This window comes from Pseudophryne corroboree, chromosome 6, assembly GCF_028390025.1.
Source record: "Pseudophryne corroboree isolate aPseCor3 chromosome 6, aPseCor3.hap2, whole genome shotgun sequence".
Lineage (NCBI taxonomy): Eukaryota > Metazoa > Chordata > Amphibia > Anura > Myobatrachidae > Pseudophryne > Pseudophryne corroboree.
This window is the reverse complement of record NC_086449.1, coordinates 568,796,977-568,823,981: the sequence shown is the minus strand read 5'-3', so window position 1 is coordinate 568,823,981 and position 27,005 is coordinate 568,796,977. Positions and strand designations below refer to the sequence as shown.

General features: G+C 46.0%; 1 protein-coding gene across 3 annotated transcripts in view; it reads right to left on the bottom strand.

Annotated features, from left to right (window-relative positions):
* GNPTAB (N-acetylglucosamine-1-phosphate transferase subunits alpha and beta) overlaps positions 1-26,071 on the bottom strand; it is a 189,186-nt gene extending 163,115 nt beyond the window's left edge. Inside the window, exon 1 of one of the 3 annotated variants that reach the window (XM_063927810.1) lies at positions 25,738-26,071. In XM_063927810.1, the coding sequence (XP_063783880.1) occupies positions 25,738-25,866 (129 nt within the window). In that variant the 5' untranslated portion in view covers positions 25,867-26,071. The remainder of the gene's footprint in view (positions 1-25,737) is intronic. The other 2 variants (XM_063927809.1, XM_063927811.1) reach the window with 2 other exon arrangements.
* Positions 26,072-27,005: the final 934 nt, after the last annotated feature.

Here is a 27,005-nt window from a genome sequence, read left to right as displayed (position 1 = left end):
GCTGAAGCTGCCTACTCTTGGGAATTTCTCCCCGTCATGTACAGTCATTTTCTCCCATTCATCACATAAAATTTCTGTGTGTCTTCCGTATTTTTCACACATTACATACCTTGCCGACCCGACTGGTCGGTTTACAGAATCAACCCGAACCGAGGTTGATCGCCCCCTTCCTGAACAACTGGCCCCCATAATTTGCAGGTGTTGCTTGCTCTACCTCTGACCTTTATATCAGGGTCTTCAGCGAACCCTTACAAAAAACCAAAATATTCAAAGATAGGTTGACGGTGAAGTTTACCGAGCACCTCACTCACTCGCCCACGCCGACCAATATGCCCACACACTGATATAGTGCTGGCGTACTCGACCCAGGGCCCCTATTAACCTTTGTTTACTGGAACATGTGAGTGTGATCCGAAGAGCATTAACCCTTTCCAGTAAAGGTGGGGTTGTCGGATAATTCCTGAGTGACCAGCGAACTTCCCTTTTTGAAAAAATAAAAAATTACACAAATCACGTTAGAATGTACAAATAGTGTTTATGACCGGGTTCGTACACAAATGGTACTGGTCAGACTAACTAATGCACACAATTACGTGCGGTACAATCGTTCAGTACATAAGCAACTAATCTTATGTACGGAGCGACCAGTGGAATCGACATTCAGCAGCTGCGAATTCCTTCAGCCTGAGCTTTATGGCCTATATGGGTGTTGCACCAACCCTTCTTGGTGTTGTGCCTTGTCTCTATAGCGGACTTCTTTGTACCTAGACCTCCTGGTCTGTTACACGACCTCCTGGTCTGCTATACCTCCTGGTCCGCTACACTCTAATGCTCAAACTTTATGTTTAACCAGAGATGCCTCCCTAGCCACCACGTATGTCACTTACACGTATGTGAAGAATACAAGGGAATAAACAGAAAAAGAAAGAGTCCTTATCTGTTATTCTTCCGGCGCTGATAACAATTAGTAATTAATTATATAAAGTGCAGCTGAGTAGGACAACTTGCTAGGTTGCCAATTAATTGGAAAACAAGAGAAGAATTGTATACTCTGCGCTATATAACCACTGTATCAGAATAAACTATAGTGTGCAGTCTGTCATATAGAATAATTGACTCAGTAGAACTGTAAAAATATAACAATAAATTCTTTATCTAATAATAAAAAACGGTATACATTTTGTTGTATTATTAAAAAGATGATGAATGAAAGTACACTGGCGTCCCAGTGATTAGTAAATGTCTCGTAAGAATTAATCACAGCTTTGTTTAATAATGAACTTTTGTGTATATTGAGGTATATTTACCCATGTGCAGATTTCTGGGAGTATGGATAAACCGGATCCGTTAATATATATGTGCACATCGATGGGTATGCAGTTTAATTTAAACTGATTAGGGCTGGTTTTGAGCAGGCCGTATATTTTTCACGGCTACATTCCAGATAAATATAGTTCTTATTAACCTGTGTGAAGATCTCCAAAGAACCCACCTCCTCAAACCGGGTGTTAGACCTCACTGCAGAGGCCAGTAGCAGTCACTCGGTACGGGAGAACGGAAAGCTGGACGTCTGTGGTAATGGCAATCTCCTCAAGCCGGGTGTTAGACCTTCATGCAGCGGCCAATATCACTCACTCGGTACAGGTAGGAGGAGGACCCGACGTCTACAGCACAGCACTTGGACGGATGTCAGCGTCCTCGCCGAGAGCCGCTGGCCGGAGCGCCCGGCGTGTAACCAAGCCGTAATGGGATGTAGCTGTGGAGATCGTTAGTTGTGAGACGGTTTAGCAAGATGGGTCAGCAAGTAGTGCCGAACAGCTGAACTTCGGAAAGTGGGCGTCAACGCGTTTCGTCTCCTTGGCAACCGGAGACTTCCTCAGGACGAATACCTCCCCTCTATTCAGTCACATATTTATACTCTTTCTAATGAAATTACTTGCGTCAGTTGGATCTATTTAATAGGCTGAAATGTTTAAATTATATGCTGCACATAATAGAAAATTATTCTTTATAGTTAAAAATTGGTCATACAACATAATTAATAATATATTGAACATCTACTGAGTCAATCTGACAAATTATATACATTAATAAGTATTTTTTCACACTTTAAATTTAATTACCATGATTCCTGTCTATTAATCAAACATCAATTTTGGACCCATATTATGGGTCCAAAATTGATGTTTGATTAATAGACAGGAATCATGGTAATTAAATTTAAAGTGTGAAAAAATACTTATTAATGTATATAATTTGTCAGATTGACTCAGTAGATGTTCAATATATTATTAATTATGTTGTATGACCAATTTTTAACTATAAAGAATAATTTTCTATTATGTGCAGCATATAATTTAAACATTTCAGCCTATTAAATAGATCCAGCTGACGCAAGTAATTTCATTAGAAAGAGTATAAATATGTGACTGAATAGAGGGGAGGTATTCGTCCTGAGGAAGTCTCCGGTTGCCAAGGAGACGAAACGCGTTGACGCCCACTTTCCGAAGTTCAGCTGTTCGGCACTACTTGCTGACCCATCTTGCTAAACCGTCTCACAACTAACGATCTCCACAGCTACATCCCATTACGGCTTGGTTACACGCCGGGCGCTCCGGCCAGCGGCTCTCGGCGAGGACGCTGACATCCGTCCAAGTGCTGTGCTGTAGACGTCAGGTCCTCCTCCTACCTGTACCGAGTGAGTGATATTGGCCGCTGCATGAAGGTCTAACACCCGGCTTGAGGAGATTGCCATTACCACAGACGTCCAGCTTTCCGTTCTCCCGTACCGAGTGACTGCTACTGGCCTCTGCAGTGAGGTCTAACACCCGGTTTGAGGAGGTGGGTTCTTTGGAGATCTTCACACAGGTTAATAAGAACTATATTTATCTGGAATGTAGCCGTGAAAAATATACGGCCTGCTCAAAACCAGCCCTAATCAGTTTAAATTAAACTGCATACCCATCGATGTGCACATATATATTAACGGATCCGGTTTATCCATACTCCCAGAAATCTGCACATGGGTAAATATACCTCAATATACACAAAAGTTCATTATTAAACAAAGCTGTGATTAATTCTTACGAGACATTTACTAATCACTGGGACGCCAGTGTACTTTCATTCATCATCTTTTTAATAATACAACAAAATGTATACCGTTTTTTATTATTAGATAAAGAATTTATTGTTATATTTTTACAGTTCTACTGAGTCAATTATTCTATATGACAGACTGCACACTATAGTTTATTCTGATACAGTGGTTATATAGCGCAGAGTATACAATTCTTCTCTTGACTTACACGTATGTACCTTCACGAGAACTCGATGCTTTCTGTGGTTCAATCCCCAAAATTGTAAAAACAAACACTCACTCACCACATATACACTTTTGTTTCTATTTCTATTTCTGCGCAGAAATTTTTTTTCTTTAGACCAGATGTGTTGTGAATTTGGAGAAGGATCTGTTAATTTAAATTTCGGATATTAAAATAGATTTGCGCTATTAATCGCATGTTGCGCTATTTATCGCCTGTTGCGCTATTTATCGCGTTTTGCGCTATTTATCGCCTGTTGCGCTATTTATCGCCTTGCCACCCTTTTCGCTTGTTAAAAATCAACACTATCGTGTGACTTGAGTTACGTGGGCGTACCCAGACGCTCCGTTGCGTAATTTACGCTGCGTGCGTCGGCCTTTGCGTACGCGAGTCTCAGCCCTTTGTTAGAGACACGTGTACACAAAACCAATGTCCACCGTAACACAATGTACACGTTTATCAATGTAGATGATCCTCGATCCTCTACTGAACCCCACACCAATCTCTCCTTGTACCTTTAGGTAGAGCTGCGTGTGTGCTTTACACTTTATCCCTTAATGCATTACTTTTACACTTTAACTATGAAATAGCGACAAATCTCTCTTAGCACGTTTTATCAATTTATAAAATGGCAAACAGGAGAGTGATATATGAAAATACACGAAAAAGAAATGCAGATATGCGTGTGTGCGTACGCAAGATAGAAATAAACAGTTTTAAAAGACACTAGCGTGTTGTTCTTACCTCCGGTTCCGGATTCCCTCAGCACCCTTTACTAAGCGAAGCAGACGCTTATCCCGTCAGCACTGCGAAGAATATGATCTCCCGCCCTTTGCTGATGGATAATGTCTGCTGAAATAACCTAGCAGAGATATGTGAAGGACAGGACGAGCCGCCAATTGATAAAGCGAAATATTTATCTTATATAGAACCCTTTATGAGGTCTAAGAACACTGTACGCTATTCACGTATGGAGTACCGTAAGGGTACGCACGTTGCGTAACAATCGCTTAGCCGTAGTCGAGACGCTCAAGCGTCACGTTCGCTCACGGCCAAGAGATCACTGGCAGGCACGCTATTGGCTGCCGACTAACGTAATGATTCGCTATAGCGTAGCGGACGCTCGGGACCACGAGGAGATCACCAGCGGCGCTGACGCTCACAATGTTAAACCTTTATATCTAAACCATAAACAATGTAATATGCAGTAAAACCTTAGTGTAGAGATAGGGTGTAGATGCAACCTTGTGTAGCCTGATTATCTTAAAAGCTGTTCGAGCGTCACCGACGCTCTGAAAATACTTAACACTATAAGAAATACACAGATACCTGGGCTTAGGGTCCAACGCCTTATATATATATATTATGAATATTATACTTGCAAAAGAATTAATACAATACAAGTTATACACTACAATATAACATAGACTAACTAACCAGATAACTACACAGGAAATACAATACAATTACGTTTTAAGGGAGTATGAGAGAGAAAGAGGAGAAGAGAGAGAGAGAGATATGGCTCATAATAACAAGAAAAACAATATGATTGCGGAGAAAAACTTACGCACAAAGGGGAACGATCGCATGCGCCTCTGGACATCCAGCTCCCGATTATCAGCAATGAGAACCGTTGAAGAGTGAGCTGGATGTGATCGGCTTGTCTATTTATGCCCCACACACAATACAATTCAATGGTCCCTACAATCTCATTGTTCATTGGACACAGGAATTCCTCCTCGCATTATAACAAAAGGTCATAGGTTGATTCATACAGGTGGGCTGTGACAATTTCCAACTGCTCAGGTGGGTGGGAAACTAGGTTTCCCGCCGCATGGATAAGTAAGTGCAAATAATAGTAAATGGACATAAACTTGTTATGTCCATAACTATTCGCACGAGCGATTAATTCGCTTCAAACCAACACCGGAATATTGCTAATTAAATACTCTTCCGATGGATACTAAACATCACTGTATTACTCCTGTCTGACCCTTCGTATCAAACAAAGAGGGATTTCTCTGTCCATGAACATTCTACATTAACCAAACTTTCAGATTCTATCAAAGGGACCATGATCTATAAAATACATTATAAAGTGAAAATATGTAACGATTGAGTCGCACGCTACGAACACATAAACTCTACCGTAAAGCCGCATATCGTGCGCCTGCGGGTGCGACTCTGTGCAATGCGCAGAGCGGACATGTATGAGGTGCAAATATGGCAGTGTGCATAGTGATATTTTTCCGACTTTGACACATGGGAAGTCAGCGCCCAGAGTACATGTTTGAAGTGGATGATCTGCAGGAGCTCTTTTTCCTTGCTTCCACCAAATTTGGGTCCAGTCACCCACACTCATCTCTTTTGGTAGCAGGTTGGAATTAATTGAGTGGCAGGTTGGCACTGTAGTTAACAAGTCAGGGTGCTTCACTGTCCTCCAACAGTCAAAATTGAATAGCCTTTTAAAATACCCTGTACTTTAAGTTCGTTAGCTTCTGCTGAAATAGAGCTTAGTATGTGTGTGATTCTCTGGCTAGCCACATGTACTCTCAATACTATATAAACAAAAATATTAAATATCTGCTCTAGATCTGTTGTTTAGGCAAAATAAGTATAACACACATTGCAAGTAACTTTTCTCTTTAATGCAGACCACATCATTTGAATGCATAGGCAGATATGCTTTGCTAACGCTGGGTACACACTTGTAGATATATCTGCAGAACAACTGACCTAAAAAGGGAGAATAGTGGGCCTTTAAAGGGTGAGTTGGATGTCTTGATTAATGATAATAGGGAAAAAGCGGATTTAATAAATTCTTTTCATCAGTATTCACGAAAGAGGACAGGTTGACGAGAGCAGAGCATAACATAAGCTATAATAACGACCCGTTGCTAGGTACTTGGTTAAAACGAGGAAGTAGTCCAGGAGGGACGAAGTAAAATTAAGATACATAAATAAATCTCCTGGGCCAGATGGACTCCACCCCAGGGTTCTTATGGAACTTAACGTAGAGATATCGAGACCCCTATATTTGATTTTCAGCGAGTCAATTAGATCAGGAATGATAACAAAGGACTGGCGTATAGCAGAGGTAGTCCCAGTATTTAAAAAGGGTATTAAAACACACCCGGATAACTACAGACCGGTAAGTTTGACATCTATAGTGGGGAAAATACTAGAAGATATATTAAGAGATAGCATACTAAAGTACTTGGATACCTCCAAGGTTATTACTCAGAATCATCATGGTTTTGTGAAGGACAGGTCATGTCAAACTAACTTAATAAGCTTCTACGAGAAAGTGAGCGATAATATTCATCAGGGTAAAGCAGTGGATGTGGTCTTTTTGGACTTCGCTAAGGCCTTTGACAAAGTTCCACACAAGAGACTAATTCTCAAATTAAGAGAGCTTGGGGTAGGAAACACTATTTGTACTTGGGTGAGTAATTGGCTGTACAGTAAGGAACAGCGAGTGGGGATTAATGGGATGTACTCTGAATGGGCTTCAGTGTTTAGTGGAACACCACAAGGTTCAGTACTCGGGCCATTGCTGTTTAACATATTCATTAATGACCTAGGAGAGAGACTAGAAAGCACAGTGTCAATTTTCACAGAGGATACTAAACTATGTAGAGTAATTAATTCAGACAAGGATGTTGAGTATCTACAGAATGACTTATCTAGACTTGAGGTCTGGACGAATAAATGGAGAATGAGGTTCAATATAGACAAATGTAAAGTTATGCACTTTGGGACTAAGAACAATCAGGCAGCCTATAAACTAAATGGGGAAAATGTAGGGATAACGGTAGCTGAAAAAGATTTGCGGGTGCTCATCGATAATAAACTTAGTAGCAGTACACAATGTCAAAATGCAGCAACAAAAGCAAATAAGGTGTTAGCATGCATTAAACGGGGAATGGAGACAAGGGATGAGAGTGTAATCCTGCCACTGTATAAATCATTGGTGCGGCCACACCAGGAATATTGTGTACCGTTCTTGGCACCTCACTATAAAAAAAGATATCTAGGAACTCGAAAGGGTTCAGAGGTGAGCCACTAAACTGATTAAGGGGTTAGAGGCACTGGGTTATGTGGAAAGGCTTAAAAAGGTTAGATATGTTTACACTGGAAAAAAGGTGACTTACAGGGGACATTATTCATATTTAGAAATACATTAAGGGACAATACAAGGATTTATCAAACAATTTGTTTATCAAAAAAACACTACATAGGACACAAGGACACCCCCTGAGGTTAGTAGAAAACCAATTCCATACACAACTGAGAAAAGGGTTCTTCACAGTAAGCAGTAAGGATTTGGAATACTTTGCCAGAGAAGGTAGTAATGGTGGACTCAATCAATAAGTTTAAAAATGGATTAGATAAATTCCTAGTGGAAAAAAAATATCCAAGGATACAACATTTAATTAATATAAAAAAATAAGAATTTACTTACCGATAATTCTATTTCTCGGAGTCCGTAGTGGATGCTGGGGTTCCTGAAAGGACCATGGGGAATAGCGGCTCCGCAGGAGACAGGGCACAAAAAGTAAAGCTTTAGGATCAGGTGGTGTGCACTGGCTCCTCCCCCTATGACCCTCCTCCAAGCCTCAGTTAGGTACTGTGCCCGGACGAGCGTACACAATAAGGAAGGATTTATGAATCCCGGGTAAGACTCATACCAGCCACACCAATCACACTGTACAACCTGTGATCTGAACCCAGTTAACAGTATGATAACAGCGGAGCCTCTGAAAAGATGGCTCACAACAATAATAACCCGATTTTTGTAACTATGTACAAGTAATGCAGATAATCGGCACTTGGGATGGGCGCCCAGCATCCACTACGGACTCCGAGAAATAGAATTATCGGTAAGTAAATTCTTATTTTCTCTATCGTCCTAGTGGATGCTGGGGTTCCTGAAAGGACCATGGGGATTATACCAAAGCTCCCAAACGGGCGGGAGAGTGCGGATGACTCTGCAGCACCGAATGAGAGAACTCCAGGTCCTCCTTAGCCAGGGTATCAAATTTGTAGGATTTTACAAACGTGTTTGCCCCTGACTAAATAGCCGCTCGGCAAAGTTGTAAAGCCGAGACCCCTCGGGCAGCCGCCCAAGATGAGCCCACCTTCCTTGTGGAATGGGCATTTACATATTTTGGCTGTGGCAGGCCTGCCACAGAATGTGCAAGCTGAATTGTATCACACATCCAACTAGCAAAAGTCTGCTTAAAAGCAAGAGCACCCAGTTTGTTGGGTGCATACAGGATAACAGCAAGTCAGTTTTCCTGACTCCAGCCGTCCTGGAACCTATATTTTCAGGGCCCTGACCACATCTAGCAACTTGGAGTCCTCCAAGTCCCTAGTAGGCGCAAGACACCACAATAAGCTGGTTCAGGTGAAACACTGACACCACCTTAGGGAGAGAACTGGGGACGAGTCCGCAGCTCTGCCCTGTCCGAATGGACAAACAGATATGGGCTTTTTTGAGAAAAAAACCACCAATTTGACACTCGCCTGGTCCAGGCCAGGTCCAAGAGCATGTTCACTTTTCATGTGAGATGCTTCAAATCCACAGATTTGAGGAATCCCAGAACTACGTTGAGATCCCACAGTGCCACTGGAGGCACAAAAGGGGGTTGTATATGCAATACTCCCTTGACAAACTTCTGGACTTCAGGAACTGAAGCCACTTCTTTCTGGAAGAAAAATCGACAGGGCCGAAATTTGAACCTTAATGGACCCCAATTTGAGGCCCATAGACACTCCTGTTTGCAAGAAATGCAGGAATCGACCGAGTTGAAATTTCTTCGTGGGGCCTTCCTGGCCTCACACCACGCAACATATTTTCGCCACCTGTGGTGATAATGTTGTGCGGTCACCTCCTTTCTGGCTTTGACCAGGGTAGGAATGACCTCTTCCTGAATGCCTTTTCCCTTAGGATCCGGCGTTCCACCGCCATGCCGTCAAACGCAGCTGCGGTAAGTCTTGGAACAGACATGGTACTTGCTGAAACAAGTCCCTTCTTAGCGGCAGAGGCCATAAGTCCTCTGTGAGCATCTCTTGAAGTTCCGGGTACCAAGTCCTTCTTGGCCAATCCGGAGCCATGAGTATAGTTCTTACTCCTCTACGTCTTATAATTCTCAGTACCTTAGGTATGAAAAGCAGAGGATGGAACACATACACCGACTGGTACACCCACGGTGTTACCAGAACGTCCACAGCTATTGCCTGAGGGTCTCTTAACCTGGCGCAATACCTGTCCCGTTTTTTGTTCAGACGGGACGCCATCATGTCCACCTTTGGTAATTCCCAACGGTTTACAATTATGTGGAAAACTTCCCCATGAAGTTCCCACTCTGCCGGGTGGAGGTCGTGCCTACTGAGGAAGTCTGCTTCCCAGTTTCCATTCCCGGAATGAAACACTGCTGACAGTGCTATCACATGATTTTCCGCCCAGCGAAAAGTCCTTGCAGTTTTTGCCACTGCCCTCCTGCTTCTTGTGCCGCCCTGTCTATTTACGTGGGCGACTGCCGTGATGTTTTATCCCACTGGATCAATACCGGCTGACCTTGAAGCAGAGGTCTTGCTAAGCTTAGAGCATTATAAATTTACCCTTAGCTATATTTATGTGGAGAAAAATCTCCAGACTTGATCACACTCCCTGGAAATTTTTTCCTTGTGCGACTGCTCCCCAGCCTCTCGGGCTGGCCTCCGTGGTCACCAACATCCAAAACTGAATGCCGAATCTGCGGCCCTCTAGAAGATGAGCACTCTGTAACCACCACAGGAGAGACACCCTTGTCCTTGGATATAAGGTTATCCGCTGATGCATCTGAAGATGCGATCCGGACCATTTGTCCAGCAGATCCCACTGAAAAGTTCTTGCATGAAATCTGCCGACTGGAATTGCTTCGAAGGAAGTCACCATTTTTTTACCATGGCCCTTGTGCAATGATGCACTGATTTTAGGAGGTTCCTGACTAGCTCGGATAACTCCCTGGCTTTCTCTTCCAGGAGAAACACCTTTTTCTGGACTGTGTCCAGAATCATCCCTAAGCACAGGAGACTTGTTGTCGGGATCAGCTGCGATTTTGGAATCTTTAGAATCCACCCCTGCTGTTGTAACAGTATCCGAGATAGTGCTACTCCGACCTCCAACTGTTCCCTGGACTTTGCCCTTATCAGGAGATCGTCCAAGTAAGGGATAATTAAGACGCCTTTTCTTCGAAGAAGAACCATCATTTCGGCCATTACCTTGGTAAAGACCCGGGGTGCCGTAGACAATCCAAACGGCAGCGTCTGAAACTGATAGTGACAGTTCTGTACCACGAACCTGAGGTACCCTTAGTGATAAGGGCAAATTTGGGACATGGAGGTAAGCATCCCTGATGTCTCGGGACACCAGATAGTCCCCTTCTTCCCGGTTCGTTATCACTGCTCTGAGTGACTCCATCTTGATTTGAACCTTTGTAAGTGTTCAAATTTTTTTAGATTTAGAATAGGTCTCACCTAGCCTTCTGGCTTCAGTACCACAATATAGTGTGGAATAATACCCCTTTTCTTGTTGTAGGAGGGGTAATTTAATTATCACCTGCTGGGAATACAGCTCGTGAATTTTTTCCCATACTGCCTCCTTGTCGGAGGGAGACCTTGGTAAAGCAGCCTTCAGGAGCCTGCGCAGGGGAAACGTCTCGACATTCCAAACTGTACCCCTGGGATACTACTTGTAGGATCCAGGGGTCCTGTACGGTCTCAGCGTCATGCTGAGAGCTTGTCAGAAGGGTTGGAACGCTTCTGTTCCTGGGAATGGGCTGCCTGCTGCAGTCTTCTTCCCTTTCCTCTATCCCTGGGCAGATATGACTCTTATAGGGACGAAAGGACTGAAGCTGAAAAGACGGTGTCTTTTTCTGCAGAGATGTGACTTAGGGTAAAAACGGTGGATTTTCCAGCAGTTGCCGTGGCCACCAGGTCCGATGGACCGACCCCAAATAACTCCTCTTCCTTTATACGGCAATACACCTTTGTGCCGTTTGGAATCTGCATCACCTGACCACTGTCGTGTCCATAAACATCTTCTGGCAGATATGGACATCGCAGTTACTCTTGATGCCAGAGTGCAAATATCCCTCTGTGCATCTCGCATATATAGAAATACATCCTTTAAATGCTCTATAGTCAATAAAATACTGTCCCTGTCAAGGGTATCAATATTTTTAGTCAGGGAATCCGACCAAGCCACCCCAGCTCTGCACATCCAGGCTGAGGCGATCGCTGGTCGCAGTATAACACCAGTATGTGTGTATATACTTTTTATGATATTTTTCCAGCCTCCTGTCAGCTGGCTCCTTGAGGACGGCCCTATCTATAGATGGTACCGCCACTTGTTCTGATAAGCGTGTGAGCGCCTTATCCACCCTAAGGGGTGTTTCCCAATGCGCCCTAACTTCTGGCGGGAAAGGGTATACCGCCCATATTTTCTATCGGGGGGAACCCACGCATCATCACACACTTCATTTAATTTATCCGATTCAGGAAAAACTACGGTAGTTTTTTCACATCCCACATAATACCCTCTTTTGTGGTACTTGTAGTATCAGAAATATGTAACACCTCCTTCATTGCCCTTAACGTGTGGCCCTAATAAGGAATACGTTTGTTTATTCACCGTCGACACTGGATTCAGTGTCCCTGTCTGTGTCTGTGTCGACCGACTAAAGCAGGCCTGGCCAACCTGTGGCTCTCCAGCTGTTGTAAAACTACAATTCCCATCATGCCTTTCCACAGTTTTGCTATTAGGGAATGCTAAAACTGTGGCAGGGCATGCTGGGATGTGTAGTTTCACAACATCTGGAGAGCCACAGGTTGGCCAGGCCTGGACTAAAGTAAACGGGCGTTTTAAAACCCCTGACGGTGTTTTTGAGACGTCTGGCCTGGTACTAATTGTTTGTCGGCCGTCTCATGTCGTCAACCGACCTTGGCGCGTGTTGACATTATCACGTAATTCCCTAAATAAGCCATCCATTCCGGTGTCGACTCCCTAGAGAGTGACATCACCATTACAGGCAATTGCTCCGCCTCCTCACCAACATCGTCCTCATACATGTCGACACACACGTACCGACACACAGCACACACACAGGGAATGCTCTGATAGAGGACAGGACCTACTAGCCCTTTGGAGAGACAGAGGGAGAGTTTGCCAGCACACACCAAAAACGCTATAATTATATAGGGACAACCTTATATAAGTGTTTTCCCTTATAGCATCTTTTTTATATATTTCTAACGCCAAATTAGTGCCCCCCCTCTCTGTTTTAACCCTGTTTCTGTAGTGCAGTGCAGGGGAGAGCCTGGGAGCCTTCCCTCCAGCCTTTCTGTGAGGGAAAATGGCGCTGTGTGCTGAGGAGATAGGCCCCGCCCCTTTTTCGGCGGCCTCGTCTCCCGCTCTTAACGGATTCTGGCAGGGGTTAAATATCTCTATATAGCCCCCGGAGGCTATATGTGAGGTATTTTTAGCCAAAAAAGGTTTTCATTTGCCTCCCAGGGCGCCCCCCTCCCAGCGCCCTGCACCCTCAGTGACTGCCGTGTGAAGTGTGCTGAGAGGAAAATGGCGCACAGCTGCAGTGCTGTGCGCTACCTTAAGAAGACTGAGGAGTCTTCTGCCGCCGATTCTGGACCTCTTCTCGTTTCAGCATCTGCAAGGGGGCCGGCGGCGAGGCTCCGGTGACCATCCAGGCTGTACCTGTGATCGTCCCTCTGGAGCTAATGTCCAGTAGCCAAGAAGCCAATCCATCCTGCACGCAGGTGAGTTCACTTCTTCTCCCCTAAGTCCCTCGTTGCAGTGATCCTGTTGCCAGCAGGACTCACTGTAAAATAAAAAACCTAAGCTAAACTTTTCTAAGCAGCTCTTTAGGAGAGCTACCTAGATTGCACCCTTCTCGGCCGGGCACAAAAATCTAACTGAGGCTTGGAGGAGGGTCATAGGGGGAGGAGCCAGTGCACACCACCTGATCCTAAAGCTTTACTTTTTGTGCCCTGTCTCCTGCGGAGCCGCTATTCCCCATGGTCCTTTCAGGAACCCCAGCATCCACTAGGACGATAGAGAAATAAGAATTTACTCACCGGTAATTCTATTTCTCGTAGTCCGTAGTGGATGCTGGGAACTCCGTAAGGACCATGGGGAATAGCGGCTCCGCATGAGTCTGGGCACAACTAAAAGAAAGCTTTTAGACTACCTGGTGTGCACTGGCTCCTCCCACTATGACCCTCCTCCAAGCCTCAGTTAGGATACTGTGCCCGGAAGAGCTGACACAATAAGGAAGGATTTTGAATCCCGGGTAAGACTCATACCAGCCACACCGTATAACTCGTGATACCATATCCAGTTAACAGTATGAAAATTAACTGAGCCTCTCAACAGATGGCTGATAACAATAACCCTTTAGTGAACAATAACTATGTACAAGTATTGCAGACAATCCGCACTTGGGACGGGCGCCCAGCATCCACTACGGACTACGAGAAATAGAATTACCGGTGAGTAAATTCTTATTTTCTCTGACGTCCTAGTGGATGCTGGGAACTCCGTAAGGACCATGGGGATTATACCAAAGCTCCCAAACGGGCGGGAGAGTGCGGATGACTCTGCAGCACCGAATGAGAGAACTCAAGGTCCTCCTCAGCCAGGGTATCAAATTTGTAGAATTTTGCAAACGTGTTTGCCTCTGACCAAGTAGCAGCTCGGCAAAGTTGTAAAGCCGAGACCCCTCGGGCAGCCGCCCAAGATGAGCCCACCTTCCTTGTAGAATGGGCTTTTACTGATTTAGGATGCGGCAGTACAGCCGCAGAATGCGCCAGCTGAATTGTACTACAAATCCAGCGAGCAATAGTCTGCTTAGAAGCAGGAGCACCCAGTTTGTTGGATGCATACGGGATAAATAGCGAGTCAGTTTTCCTGACTCCAGCCGTCCTGAAACATGAATTTTCAAGGCCCCGACTACGTCCAGTAACTTGGAATCCTCCAAGTCGCTAGTAGCCGCAGGCACTACAATAGGTTGGTTCAAGTGAAAAGCAGATACCACCTTAGGGAGAAACTGGGGACGAGTCCTCAATTCTGCCCTATCCATATGGAAAATCAGATAAGGGCTTTTAAATGACAAAACCGCCAATTCTGATACACGCCTGGCCGAAGCCAAGGCCAATAACATGACCACTTTCCACGTGAGATATTTTAGATCCACGGTCTTTAGTGGCTCAAACCAATGTGATTTTAGGAAATTCAACACCACGTTGAGATCCCAGGGTGCCACTGGAGGCACAAAGGGGGGCTGAATATGCAGCACTCCTTTTACAAATGTCTGAACTTCAGGTAGTGAAGCTAGTTCTTTTTGGAAGAAAATCGACAGAGCCGATATCTGTACCTTAATGGAGCCTAATTTTAGGCCCATAGTCACTCCTGCCTGTAGGAAGTGCAGAAATCGACCCAACTGAAATTCCTCTGTTGGGGTCTTATTGGCCTCACACCAAGCAACATATTTCCGCCATATGCGGTGATAATGTTTTACCGTTACATCTTTCCTGGCTTTAATCAGCGTAGGAATGACATCCTCCGGAATGCCCTTTTCCTTTAGGATCCGGCGTTCAACCGCCATGCCGTCAAACGCAGCCGCGGTAAGTCTTGGAACAGACAGGGCCCCTTCTGCAGCAGGTCCTGTCTGAGCGGCAGAGGCCATGGGTCCTCTGAGATCATCTCTTGAAGTTCCGGGTACCAAGCTCTTCTTGGCCAATCCGGAACCACGAGTATTGTCCTTACTCCTCGTTTTCTTATTATTCTCAGTACCTTTGGTATGAGAGGCAGAGGAGGGAACACATAAACTGACTGGTACACCCACGGTGTCACTAGAGCGTCCACCGCTATCGCCTGAGGGTCCCTTGACCTGGCGCAATATCTCTCCAGTTTTTTGTTTAGGCGGGACGCCATCATGTCCACCTGTGGCCGTTCCCAACGATTTACAATCAGTGTGAAGACTTCTGGATGAAGTCCCCACTCTCCCGGGTGGAGGTCGTGCCTGCTGAGGAAGTCTGCTTACCAGTTGTCCACTCCCGGAATGAAAACTGCTGACAGTGCTAGCACGTGATTTTCCGCCCATCGGAGAATCCTTGTGGCTTCTGCCATTGCCGTCCTGCTTCTTGTGCCGCCCTGTCGGTTTACATGGGCGACCGCCGTGATGTTGTCTGACTGGATCAGTACCGGCTGGTGTAGAAGCAGGGGTTTTGCCTGACTTAGGGCATTGTAAATGGCCCTTAGTTCTAGAATATTTATGTGTAGGGAAGTCTCCTGACTCGACCATAGTCCTTGGAAGTTTCTTCCCTGTGTGACTGCCCCCCAGCCTCGAAGGCTGGCATCCGTGGTCACCAGGACCCAGTCCTGTATGCCGAATCTGCGGCCCTCTAGGAGATGAGCACTCTGCAGCCACCACAGCAGAGACACCCTGGTTCTTGGAGACAGGATTATTAGCCGATGCATCTGAAGATGCGATCCGGACCATTGGTCCAACAGGTCCCACTGAAAGATTCTGGCATGGAACCTGCCGAAAGGAATTGCTTCGTAAGAAGCCACCATCTTTCCCAGGACTCGCGTGCAGTGATGCACCGACACCTGTTTTGGTTTCAGGAGGTCTCTGACTAGAGATGACAGCTCCTTGGCTTTCTCCTCCGGGAGAAACACTTTTTTCTGGACTGTGTCCAGAATCATTCCCAGGAACAGTAGACGTGTCGTCGGAACCAGCTGTGACTTTGGAATATTCAGAATCCAACCGTGCTGGTGTAGCACCTCCTGAGATAGTGCTACTCCTACCAACAACTGCTCCCTGGATCTCGCCTTTATTAGGAGATCGTCCAAGTACGGGATAATTAAAACTCCCTTTTTTCGAAGGAGTATCATCATTTCCGCCATTACCTTGGTAAACACCCTCGGTGCCGTGGACAGTCCAAACGGCAGCGTCTGGAATTGGTAATGGCAATTTTGTACCGCAAATCTGAGGTACTCCTGGTGAGGATGATAAATGGGGACATGCAGGTACGCATCCTTGATATCCAGGGATACCATGTAATCCCCCTCGTCCAGGCTTGCAATAACCGCCCTGAGCGATTCCATCTTGAACTTGAACTTTTTTATGTATGTGTTCAAGGATTTCAAATTTAAAATGGGTCTCACCGAACCGTCCGGTTTCGGTACCACAAACAGTGTCGAATAGTAACCCCGTCCTTGTTGAAGTAGGGGCACCTTGACTATCACCTGCTGGGAATACAGCTTGTGAATTGCCTCTAGCACAGCCTCCCTGCCTGAGGGAGTTGTTGGCAAGGCAGATTTGAGGAAACGGCGGGGGGAGACGCCTCGAATTCCAGCTTGTACCCCTGAGATACTACTTGCAAAATCCAGGGATCCACCTGTGAGCGAGCCCACTGATCGCTGAAATTTTTGAGGCGGCACCCCACCGTACCTGGCTCCGCCTGTGGAGCCCCACCGTCATGCGGTGGACTTGGAAGAAGCCGGGGAGGACTTTTGCTCCTGGGAACCTGCTGTTTGTTGCAGCCTTTTTCCCCTACCTCTGCCTCTGGACAGAAAGGACCCGCCTTTTCCTCGCCTGTTTCTCTGGGTCCGAAAGGACTGTACCTGATAAAACGGCGCTTTTTTAGGCTGTGAGGGAACCTGGGGTAAAAAATGCTGACTTCCCAGCTGTCGCTGTGGAAACTAGGTCCGAGAGACCATCCCCGAATAACTCCTCACCCTTATAAGGCAAAACTTCTATGTGCCTTTTGGAATCTGCAGCCCCTGTCCACTGCCGAGTCCATAAGCCTCTCCTAGCAGAAATGGACAATGCACTTATTTTAGATGCCAGCCGGCAGATCTCCCTCTGTGCATCTCTCATGTATAAGACTGAGTCTTTTATATGCTCTATGGTTAGGAGAATAGTGTCCCTGTCTAGGGTGTCAATATTTTCTGACAGGGAATCTGACCATGCAGCGGCAGCACTGCACATCCATGCTGACACAATAGCTGGTCTAAGTATAATGCCTGAGTGTGTATATACAGACTTCAGGATCGCCTCCTGCTTTCTATCCGCAGGCTCCTTTAGGGCGGCCGTATCCGGAGACGGAAGTGCCACCTTTTTAGACAAACGTGTGAGCGCTTTATCCACCCTAGGAGGTGTTTCCCAACGTGCCCTATCCTCTGGCGGGAAAGGGAACGCCATTAGTAATTTTTTAGGGATTACCAATCTTTTATCGGGGAAAGCCCACGCTTCTTCACACACTTCATTTAATTCTTCAGATGGGGGAAAAACTACGGGTAGTTTTTTCTCCCCAAACATAATACCCTTTTTAGTGGTACCTGGGTTTATATCCGAAATGTGTAATACCTCCTTCATTGCCTCAATCATGCAACGAATGGCCCTAATGGACATTAGATTAGACTCATCGTCGTCGACACTGGTATCAGAATCCGTGTCGACATCTGCGTCTGCCATCTGAGGTAGCGGGCGTTTTAGAGCCCCTGATGGCCTTTGAGACACCTGGGCAGGCACGAGCTGAGAAGCCGGCTGTCCCGCATTTGGCATGTCGTCAAATTTTTTGTGTAAGGAGTCGACACTTGCACGTAATTCCTTCCATAAAACCATCCACTCAGGTGTCTGCCCCGCAGGGGGTGACATCACTTCTATAGGCATCTGCTCCGCCTCCACATAATTTTCCTCATCAAACATGTCGACACAGCACACACACCGGGAATGCTCTAACAGAGGACAGGACCCCACAGAAGCCCTTTGGGGAGACAGAGAGAGAGTATGCCAGCACACACCAGAGCGCTATATAATGCAGGGACTAACTGAATTATGTCCCCTATAGCTGCTATAATATTTACTGCGCCTAAATTTAGTGCGCCCCCCCCCCTCTCTTTTTTACCCTTTTCTGTAGTGTAGACTGCAGGGGAGAGCCAGGGAGCTTCCTTCCAGCGGAGCTGTGAGGGAGAAATGGCGCCAGTGTGCTGAGAGATAGCTCCGCCCCTTTTTCGCTGACTTTTCTCCCGCTTTTTTAAGGATTCTGGCAGGGGTAATTATCACATATATAGCCTCTGGGGCTATATATTGTGATTGTTTTGCCAGCCAAGGTGTTTTTATTGCTGCTCAGGGCGCGGGCGCCCCCCCCCCAGCGCCCTGCACCCTCAGTGACCGGAGTGTGAAGTGTGTATGAGGAGCAATGGCGCACAGCTGCAGTGCTGTGCGCTACCTTGGTGAAGACAGAAGTCTTCATGCCGCCGATTTTCCGGACTTCTTCTTGCTTCTGGCTCTGTAAGGGGGACGGCGGCGCGGCTCCGGGACCGAACACCAAGGCCAGTTCCATGCGGTCGATCCCTCTGGAGCTAATGGTGTCCAGTAGCCTAAGAAGCCCAAGCTAGCTGCAAGCAGGTAGGTTCGCTTCTTCTCCCCTTAGTCCCTCGTTGCAGTGAGCCTGTTGCCAGCAGGTCTCACTGTAAAATAAAAAACCTAAAATATACTTTCTTTCTAAGAGCTCAGGAGAGCCCCTAGTGTGCATCCAGCTCGGCCGGGCACAAAAATCTAACTGAGGCTTGGAGGAGGGTCATAGTGGGAGGAGCCAGTGCACACCAGGTAGTCTAAAAGCTTTCTTTTAGTTGTGCCCAGACTCCTGCGGAGCTGCTATTCCCCATGGTCCTTACGGAGTTCCCAGCATCCACTAGGACGTCATAGAAATTATAATACAGGTTGAACTCGATGGACATTTGTCTTTTTTCAACCTCAACAACTATGTAACTATGACCTGCAGATATATCTACAGATGGACCAGGCAGTGTGTTGTGCATACACATTGCCCGATCCGTCGGGACTGACACCACAAACTGGGCGGCCATTTACATGCGCCCACCCAGTTGTGCTGTCAATCACATCCGGTGTCTGCAGCAAGTGTATGGGCAATATTGGACGTCAGCTGTGTTGCAGGGCTGATGCGATATGTCTGGGAACAACGACTTTCACAGACATATCGCTCGTACACACTGGCCGGGGACCTGCGATATATCTGTTGTTCATTAGAACGGGCGATAAATGGGCCAGTGTGTAAGCACCTTAATACAGATGTGTCCACTTACATCTAGCCTACCTGCACATTAAACAGCCCTTCTAGTCATGCCATGCCTTGACGTGACATGAATCTGTACCGCTGCCTTTGTGTGCACTTATTCCATTACAATGCGTCTTATTTGGAAAACGATGCGAATATGACGCACAAGCAGCTTATGCTTCATTTTAATTAGCACAGTCTGCATTTGCGTACTATTCAAACAGCGATGTGAATAAGACACATTTTCGGGGGAGGGGGGGGGGGGGAGGGAGTCGCCCAGCGCTAAAAGAGTTGCACGGAACATGTCAGCTCACTCACGCCAAGCATGTACCGCTATGTGGCATATTGAAGTAAGATGCCTGAGGACACATCTGTATATATTTTTTTTTTTTATTGAGCTACTGAATCATAATTAACTCTGAATAATTCAAATTATGTATGAATCAAATAACATAAGGGGGGAAATGTAATAGGGTGTGAGAATCAGAAAGTGAGAGATTTTGATAAAATTCTCCTATTTTTTTTTTTTTAAAGTGGCAATCATTTACATGGCAAAATCAACCTGGCTTTGCCATGTAAATGATTGACACTTTAAAAAATCAAGAGAGCTCTCACAAAATCTCTCAGTTTCTGATTCTCACACCCTATTACATTTCCCCCATGGTGTTACAAAGCATGCCAATAATATATCTGGGCTTACACTTAAGCACATGTTGTAGGGCTTTTTAGAAATTTTCACGTATGCACTTTCCAAAAAATCAATCAACTATCTGAATATTGCATCTAGCTCTGAATGAGGCCCATAATAGCCAAACCATACACGGTCAGATAATTGGTCTGTCTGTCTGATGTGAGTGAGTTATCACAGCACAAATGATCACAACTGAAGAGCTGGAAGATTTTTCAGGAGGAATTCTACTATTTACAGTTAATGGACAAACGACAGAGCAATTCAGTTGTTTTGGGAGCACTTTATTGCGCTTGGTGTGCCTAAAAGCAGAGTTTAGCCAGGTAAAGCAGCTAAAGCCGTCTAGGCTCTTGGTCCATGGATTTTCCACACATTTCTACTTGCCAACTCAGGAGCCTGCAAGCAGACAGGTGTCCACCTGCGGCACTCACGCCCAAACAATTTAATTGATTTGTCGGGCAGCCATAGGGGTATATTCAATTAAAGTCGGATCCATTCTGACATGTATTTGTCGGAATGGATCCAACAACCCCTATTCAAATCTCATCTTAACTCGACTTTTTCAAGTCGAATTAAGATGAGAGGCGCAGAGGAGGAGAGGGGGGGGGCGAGCCGCGGGGAGACCAGCGGGGGACAGCCGCCGGCAGCCAGGGGGAGATCAGCGCTACAGTAGCACTACAGATGGATGTCAAACAGCTGTCCGACCTCACAGCAGTGTCCACCCGGCTCCAGCAAGCTTGCTGGAGCCGGGTGGACGCTGCCGTGAGCGGCGTGGGTGTGTCATCCTGCTGCAGCACTGTGCTGTAGCGCTGATCTCCCCTGGCTGCCCGCGGCAGTCCCCCATCTCCCTGCGGCTCGCCCCCCTCTCCTCCTCTGGGTCCGCATCTCAGTCCAACATCTTTTGATGTCGGACTGAGATGGTCGAAAAGGGGGTCAAAACCTGTCAGTTTTGGCCCCGTTTTCGACACAAGCCCGTGGATTGGCAGCTATTCCGCCGATCCACGTGCTTTTTGACAAGTCGAATTTTTCAACTTGTTGAAAATATTGAATAGGTTGGAACCCCTTCCGACCTAAAAAAAAGTCAAAAACTGCGGTCTTTTCGACAGACGGCAGTTTTCGACTTCAATTGAATATACCCCGTACACTGTACAATTATCAGCAGTCCCATAACTGCAGTCTATGGCCACCTCTACTTTTAGATATGCAAGCATATTTTTTAAGCAACTTAGAACAAAAGCAGTTTGTTTCAAAATGGAGCTTTATTTACAATTGTTGGGACTTTGTTTATTTGCTTTGTACAAATTGATGGACTACTTTACGAATCATTTAAGCACAATGAAACATATCAGGAACCAGGAGGAAAACAGTAGAACAGATTACAAAACCCCAGCTGCATTGCAATGTGCAACAAATGTTTCAATGTGGGTGATTCACGTATCTGATAACAAGCCACAACGTTTAGTTAAAAGTGACAAAAAAGAGACTTATCTCTGTTTAACAAAGAGGAACAGTTGACAGAATAAAGGAAGTGGAATAACTGCTGCAAGGCTTAAAGCATCAGATATGTATTAATATTTAATATAGACTAGGTCCAGACTGGCCATCTGGCACTTCTGGCAAATGCCAGCCAAGCAGTGCAACCTCCAGCCACTCTGCTTAGCCGCCCGGCATACAGATATATGGGGGCATGCAACAAGGCCAGGCCCCCATGACCCATGGCAAACCCACATAAGCCACGGATGCTCCCCCTTCAGCCACAGTCACGCCCCCTTGTTGTGCGCGCACGCACAAAGTGTTGTGCCAGGGCTGCTCCATGGCCCCAGTCTGACTCTATGGGGGTAGGTAATTCAGAGTAGATCGCAGCAGCAAATTTGTTAGCAGTTGGACAAAACCATGTACACTGCAGGGGCCGCAGATATAACATTTGCAGAGAGAGTTAGATTTGGGTGGGTTATTTTGTTTCTGTGCAGGGTAAATACTGGCTGCTTTATTTTTACACTGCAATTTAGATTTCAGTTTGAACACACCCCACCCAAATCTAACTCTCTCTGCACATGTTATATCTGCCCCTCCTGCAGTGCACATGGGGGGTCATTCAGACCCAATCGCACACAAGCTTTTTTTGCAGCAGTGCGATCGGGTCTGTACTGCGCATGCGTATGCTCCGCAATGCGCAGGCGCTTTGACCGCCGGCGATCACCGGACAGCGACGGCTTTAACGAAGAAAGCGATCGCACTGTCGATCGCAAGAAGATTGACAGGAAGAGGCCGTTTGTGGGTGTCAACTGACCGTTTTTGAGGAGTGTCCGGAAAAACGCAGGCGTGCCCAGCCATTCGGAGGGAGGGCTCCTGACGTCAGCTCCTGGCCGGATCATCGCAGTGGCTAAGTCCTGAGCTGTGCAGAGACTGTACAAACTTTTGTTTCTGCAGCTCTCTGCACAAGCAATCGCACCACTGCACAGCGATTACCCCCTCCCTCTGTGGGCGGTAACTACCTGATCGCAGCACTGCAAAAAACCGCCTGCGTGCGATCAGGTCTGAATCACCCCCATGGTTTTGCCCAACTGCTAACAAATTTGCTGCTGCGATCAATTCTGAATTAGGCCCTATATTTGATAAATATCTCTCTCAACATTTCTAATCAACAGATACATATAATATTAATGTATGGAGCAGATAGGTTGCTTTGGGGGGTATCCAATGGACCGTGGGTAATTGTATCGTCGGGGGCTATACTATTAGCCCTGATGCTGGGATATCATAATAGCACAGCATAATCCGCGATAAGCGGGCTGCCGGACCTGCGATAACACATGGGATTGGGGACTTATCCCCGATCCCACGTGTTTTCACGGGTCCGTTTTTCAGCTGATGAAAATGGCCTGTCATGGGATACCACGATAATGACCATCAGTCATTAATCGCGATATCTTGCTGTTTTTATCAGCCGAAAACTGAGACTGTAAATGGATACCTCCCTTTGTGTTGCTATTCTGAAAAACACTGTACCAACACATTATTATATGCTTAGCAATTACTATTATAGTGCCCACATATTCCACATTACAGAGAATATTTCACTTAGTCATATCAATCCCTGCCCCAGTGTGCACTTTCAACAGTCCTACTCTAGGAGCATAAAATATGCAAGGAAACAGACTAATTTACATGGGTGTGGATAATTGGGTCATCCATAATTACCCTAACAGTCAACAGAACGACAGTGTCAAAAAGTCAACAAGGCTAATTGGTCGACATGTAAAATGTAGACACATGAAAAAGTCGACAGGTACAAAAGTCAACATGGAAATGGTTGGACTAGAAAGTTAGACTAGTGTACCACTTCGCTTGCCACGCTTCGGGCAAGGTGCCTCAATACGCGGCGGCGTAGTATAAGAGGATGGTAAAAGATGAAAGAGCGGAGAAAAAGGAAGAAAAAAAACCCTTGTTCGACCATTGTCATGTCAACCTTTTACTTGTCGATCTAATGCATGTCGACCATATGGGGTCGACCTATCATCCAAAACCCATATACACTTCCATTCAACTCTGAATGGCCTGCAGTTGCACAGACATGCTCTCACTAAACTTTGCATACATGAGAACGCCCAGTTACACCTCTCCAGTCGTAATTTGTCACATGCAAGTATCAGCCATCCTTTTATTATTGTTATTACACTTTATTTGGCGCCACGTGACCGCAGCATCATACAAAGAACAAACAAGACAGTGCATGGTATAACAGTACAACAGAATACAATACAATAAACAAATAACACTACAACTCTCAACAGAGATACTGATTCAAGGAGAGCAAGGGGTGTATTTAGTGCAAGCTATAACCTGTACCAATTATTGTGGGAGGAACTAACAGGTTTAGAGCTACTAAAACCAGTGAGAAGACAAGGGGTCTAATTCAGACCTGATCGTAGATGTGCTAGAGGACACCCAGCACAGGGCTAGTCCGCCCCGCATGTCTGGCTCTACCCTTCACCCCCCATACCTCCCCCCCCCAGGTACAAGAGCATTGCACGGCAGCGTTGCTTTTGTACCAGAGGAGTAGCTCCCTACCAAGCGCAGCTCATGCGCGCTGGCAGGGAGCTACTCGTCGCTTCCTGGGTCGCAGCAGCTGCGTGTGACGTCACGCAGCCGCGTGTGACATCACGCAGCCGCCCGCCCTCCGCACTCAACGGGCACACACCCCAAAACGGCAGCCAAACGCCGCCGGCCCACCCCCTCCCACCTCTACCTGTCAATCAGGCAGAGGCGATCGCTGGGCAGAGATGCCAATCGCATCTCTGGCATGCGCAGTTCAGACCTGATCGCCCACTGTGCGAAAATGCACAGCAGTGATTAGGTCTGAATTAGGCCTAATGAAGGAGTGGAGTCCAGGAGCAGAAAGCCCAAAAGAGATAGAGTGTAGCTGGTGAGCAAGAGTTTTTGGGTAATGAGAACAGGTGGAAAAGGGCCCTGTTCATAGGAGTTTAAAATCTAAAGAGAAGAGGGCAGACAAACAGTTGCCCCAATAGGAGAGTCAGTGTAAGGATAGCCGAGGGCAATAAGCAGGAGTGGGAGATGGAGGATAAACGAGGGTGAAGTAAACTACCTGGTGAAATGGTTAAGCAGTGGACTGGTACGCTTTATAAACAGGTGGATTTGACAGTGGTTTGAAGCTGGGGAATAGTCTGATAGAATGAGTTAGATCGTTCCAATGGTTGGGGGCAGCACAGGAGAAGTCTTGGAATGAAAATTAGGAAATAAATTATATGGGACACATGTCTGCATACATTTTTCAAACCGTGAGGAAGGTAAATCGCTCATTTATTTCCCTGTAAAGATGCCTTAAAAATGCCAAAGTGGAGTCAAAAAGAGCTTTGCCAGCCATGCAATATAAGAAGTGATCAGGCAATGCTGTTACAGAACTCAGCCAGCCTGTATTCAAAACGTAGAAAGGTAATTATACTGTAGATGTCCTAAGTTTTGGCTATGGAATATATACAAAAGGTGAATAATTAATAATGTGACAATTGATGTCAAATAGACAATTCTGTATTTTAAACAGTTTGTATGGGACACATTACAATGAAACTTAAAAGAAAATAAAAATTGTGTACACTATTGTTGGTTAAGCTTAAATTTATGCTCATGCATTCCACTCCTGATATGCAGTAGATGGACTGCTGGTCACTGCAGAAGTAATTATAGATCACTTACCTCATGGGCTGCAATGACCATATGTATCACATACAACATATATAATACTATTTAAAATGCCCTAAAATGAAATCTACATAAACAGAGAATAGCAGCATGAATTTAAAATAGTTTCTTTTACAAGTAACAGTGTCACAATATCCAGCTTCAGTAACATGTCAATTTCAACTTGTGTACTGCACTTATCTCATATGGCTGGACTATAAATAGAACATAAAGTCTATATAACATGACACAATCACCCCACAGCTTCTATTCAGTAAGCGCTGCAGGGACTTCCGTTACCTGCCAGCATATGGGGCACTGCAGGGCATAGAGCCGGGTACAGCTGCAGGCAGTGGTAAGGTTACACATTTTACTGACCTCTCCAAACTGCAGAGCGGAGACGATCATCAGCACCAAGCCCCCGAAGCACAGGTACAGCCCATACCTGTGGGACAGGCAGGTATAGGTCTGTCTCTGCAGCAGCTTCAGCAAGGAGTTGAGCAGCATGGCAGAACGGGCAGCATCACTCACCTCCACCAGCCGGCCGCCCGCCTCCTGCCACCCTGTCACGTGAGGCAGCAGTAGCAGCACTGTGCGTGTGACTGTGTGTCACTACATCCCGGAACCAGTACCCGGGAGCACAGTGCCGGCCGTGCGCATGCTCTCTCACCGGCAGAAAAAAAAGATTCTTCCTCTCTTAGACTAAAGCAGCCGAGTCTCAGATTGCTACAGACTAGCCAGACAGTTAATATCACCTACTTTAGTCTAGCAGAGGAATAAATATCCGCTGACAATGGCCGAACAAGCGTGCAATCGGCACGCCGCTGGCCGGGTCTATACTCTTTCCCTGTGAGTCGACGAATTCAGTGATGGTGTACATACACAGTCACACACATACATTGTACGCTTACTGTGGCAGTAGGGTATAAACACAACCGTGGCGGTAGTACCCACGGGGCAGCCACTCTGAGGGAGGAGTGTTCAATAATGGTGACATGATCTGAATGTACGTATGGACAAAATGTATTGTCGATTTTTCATGACACGAAGCACGGACACGCTGTAAGAAGTGATACCCAGTTTTGTTTTATAACTGTTGTTGTAATTGTAAAACACGACGGAATATGCTGCGCTATATAAGAAACTGCTAATAAATAAATAATAAATACTTTGTGGCTTACTGCCTGCTGTACAAAAAAAAAATGCTGTGTTATATGCAGGGCTTAAAGTGGTCCTGGAGAGGTGGGGGAACTCACCTCGCCAGCAACTCCTCCTGCTTAGCGCGGAAAGGGGTGTGGCCTCACAAGGAAGGGGCGTGGCCACACCAAAGTACCACCAATTCAATATAATGCTTCACAGTAGCACAATCTTATTCACATTGCCCGCCCCACATGCTAGTGCCCTTTACACACACAATGCCCACAATAGCAGAGCCTCTTACACACACAATGCCCACAGCAGTGCCCTCCCCCTCCTAATTTTAGATTTGATTTACAATATAGCAGTATATGTTGAACAACCTTTGCTCACCTCTTATGTCTTCTATCTGTCCCTTCTGCTTTCTTGTTTCCTTTGTCTGTCACTCTCCTCATGAGCCCATACATTTTAGGACTTTGTGCAAGAAACAGCATCGCCACCCCATATTT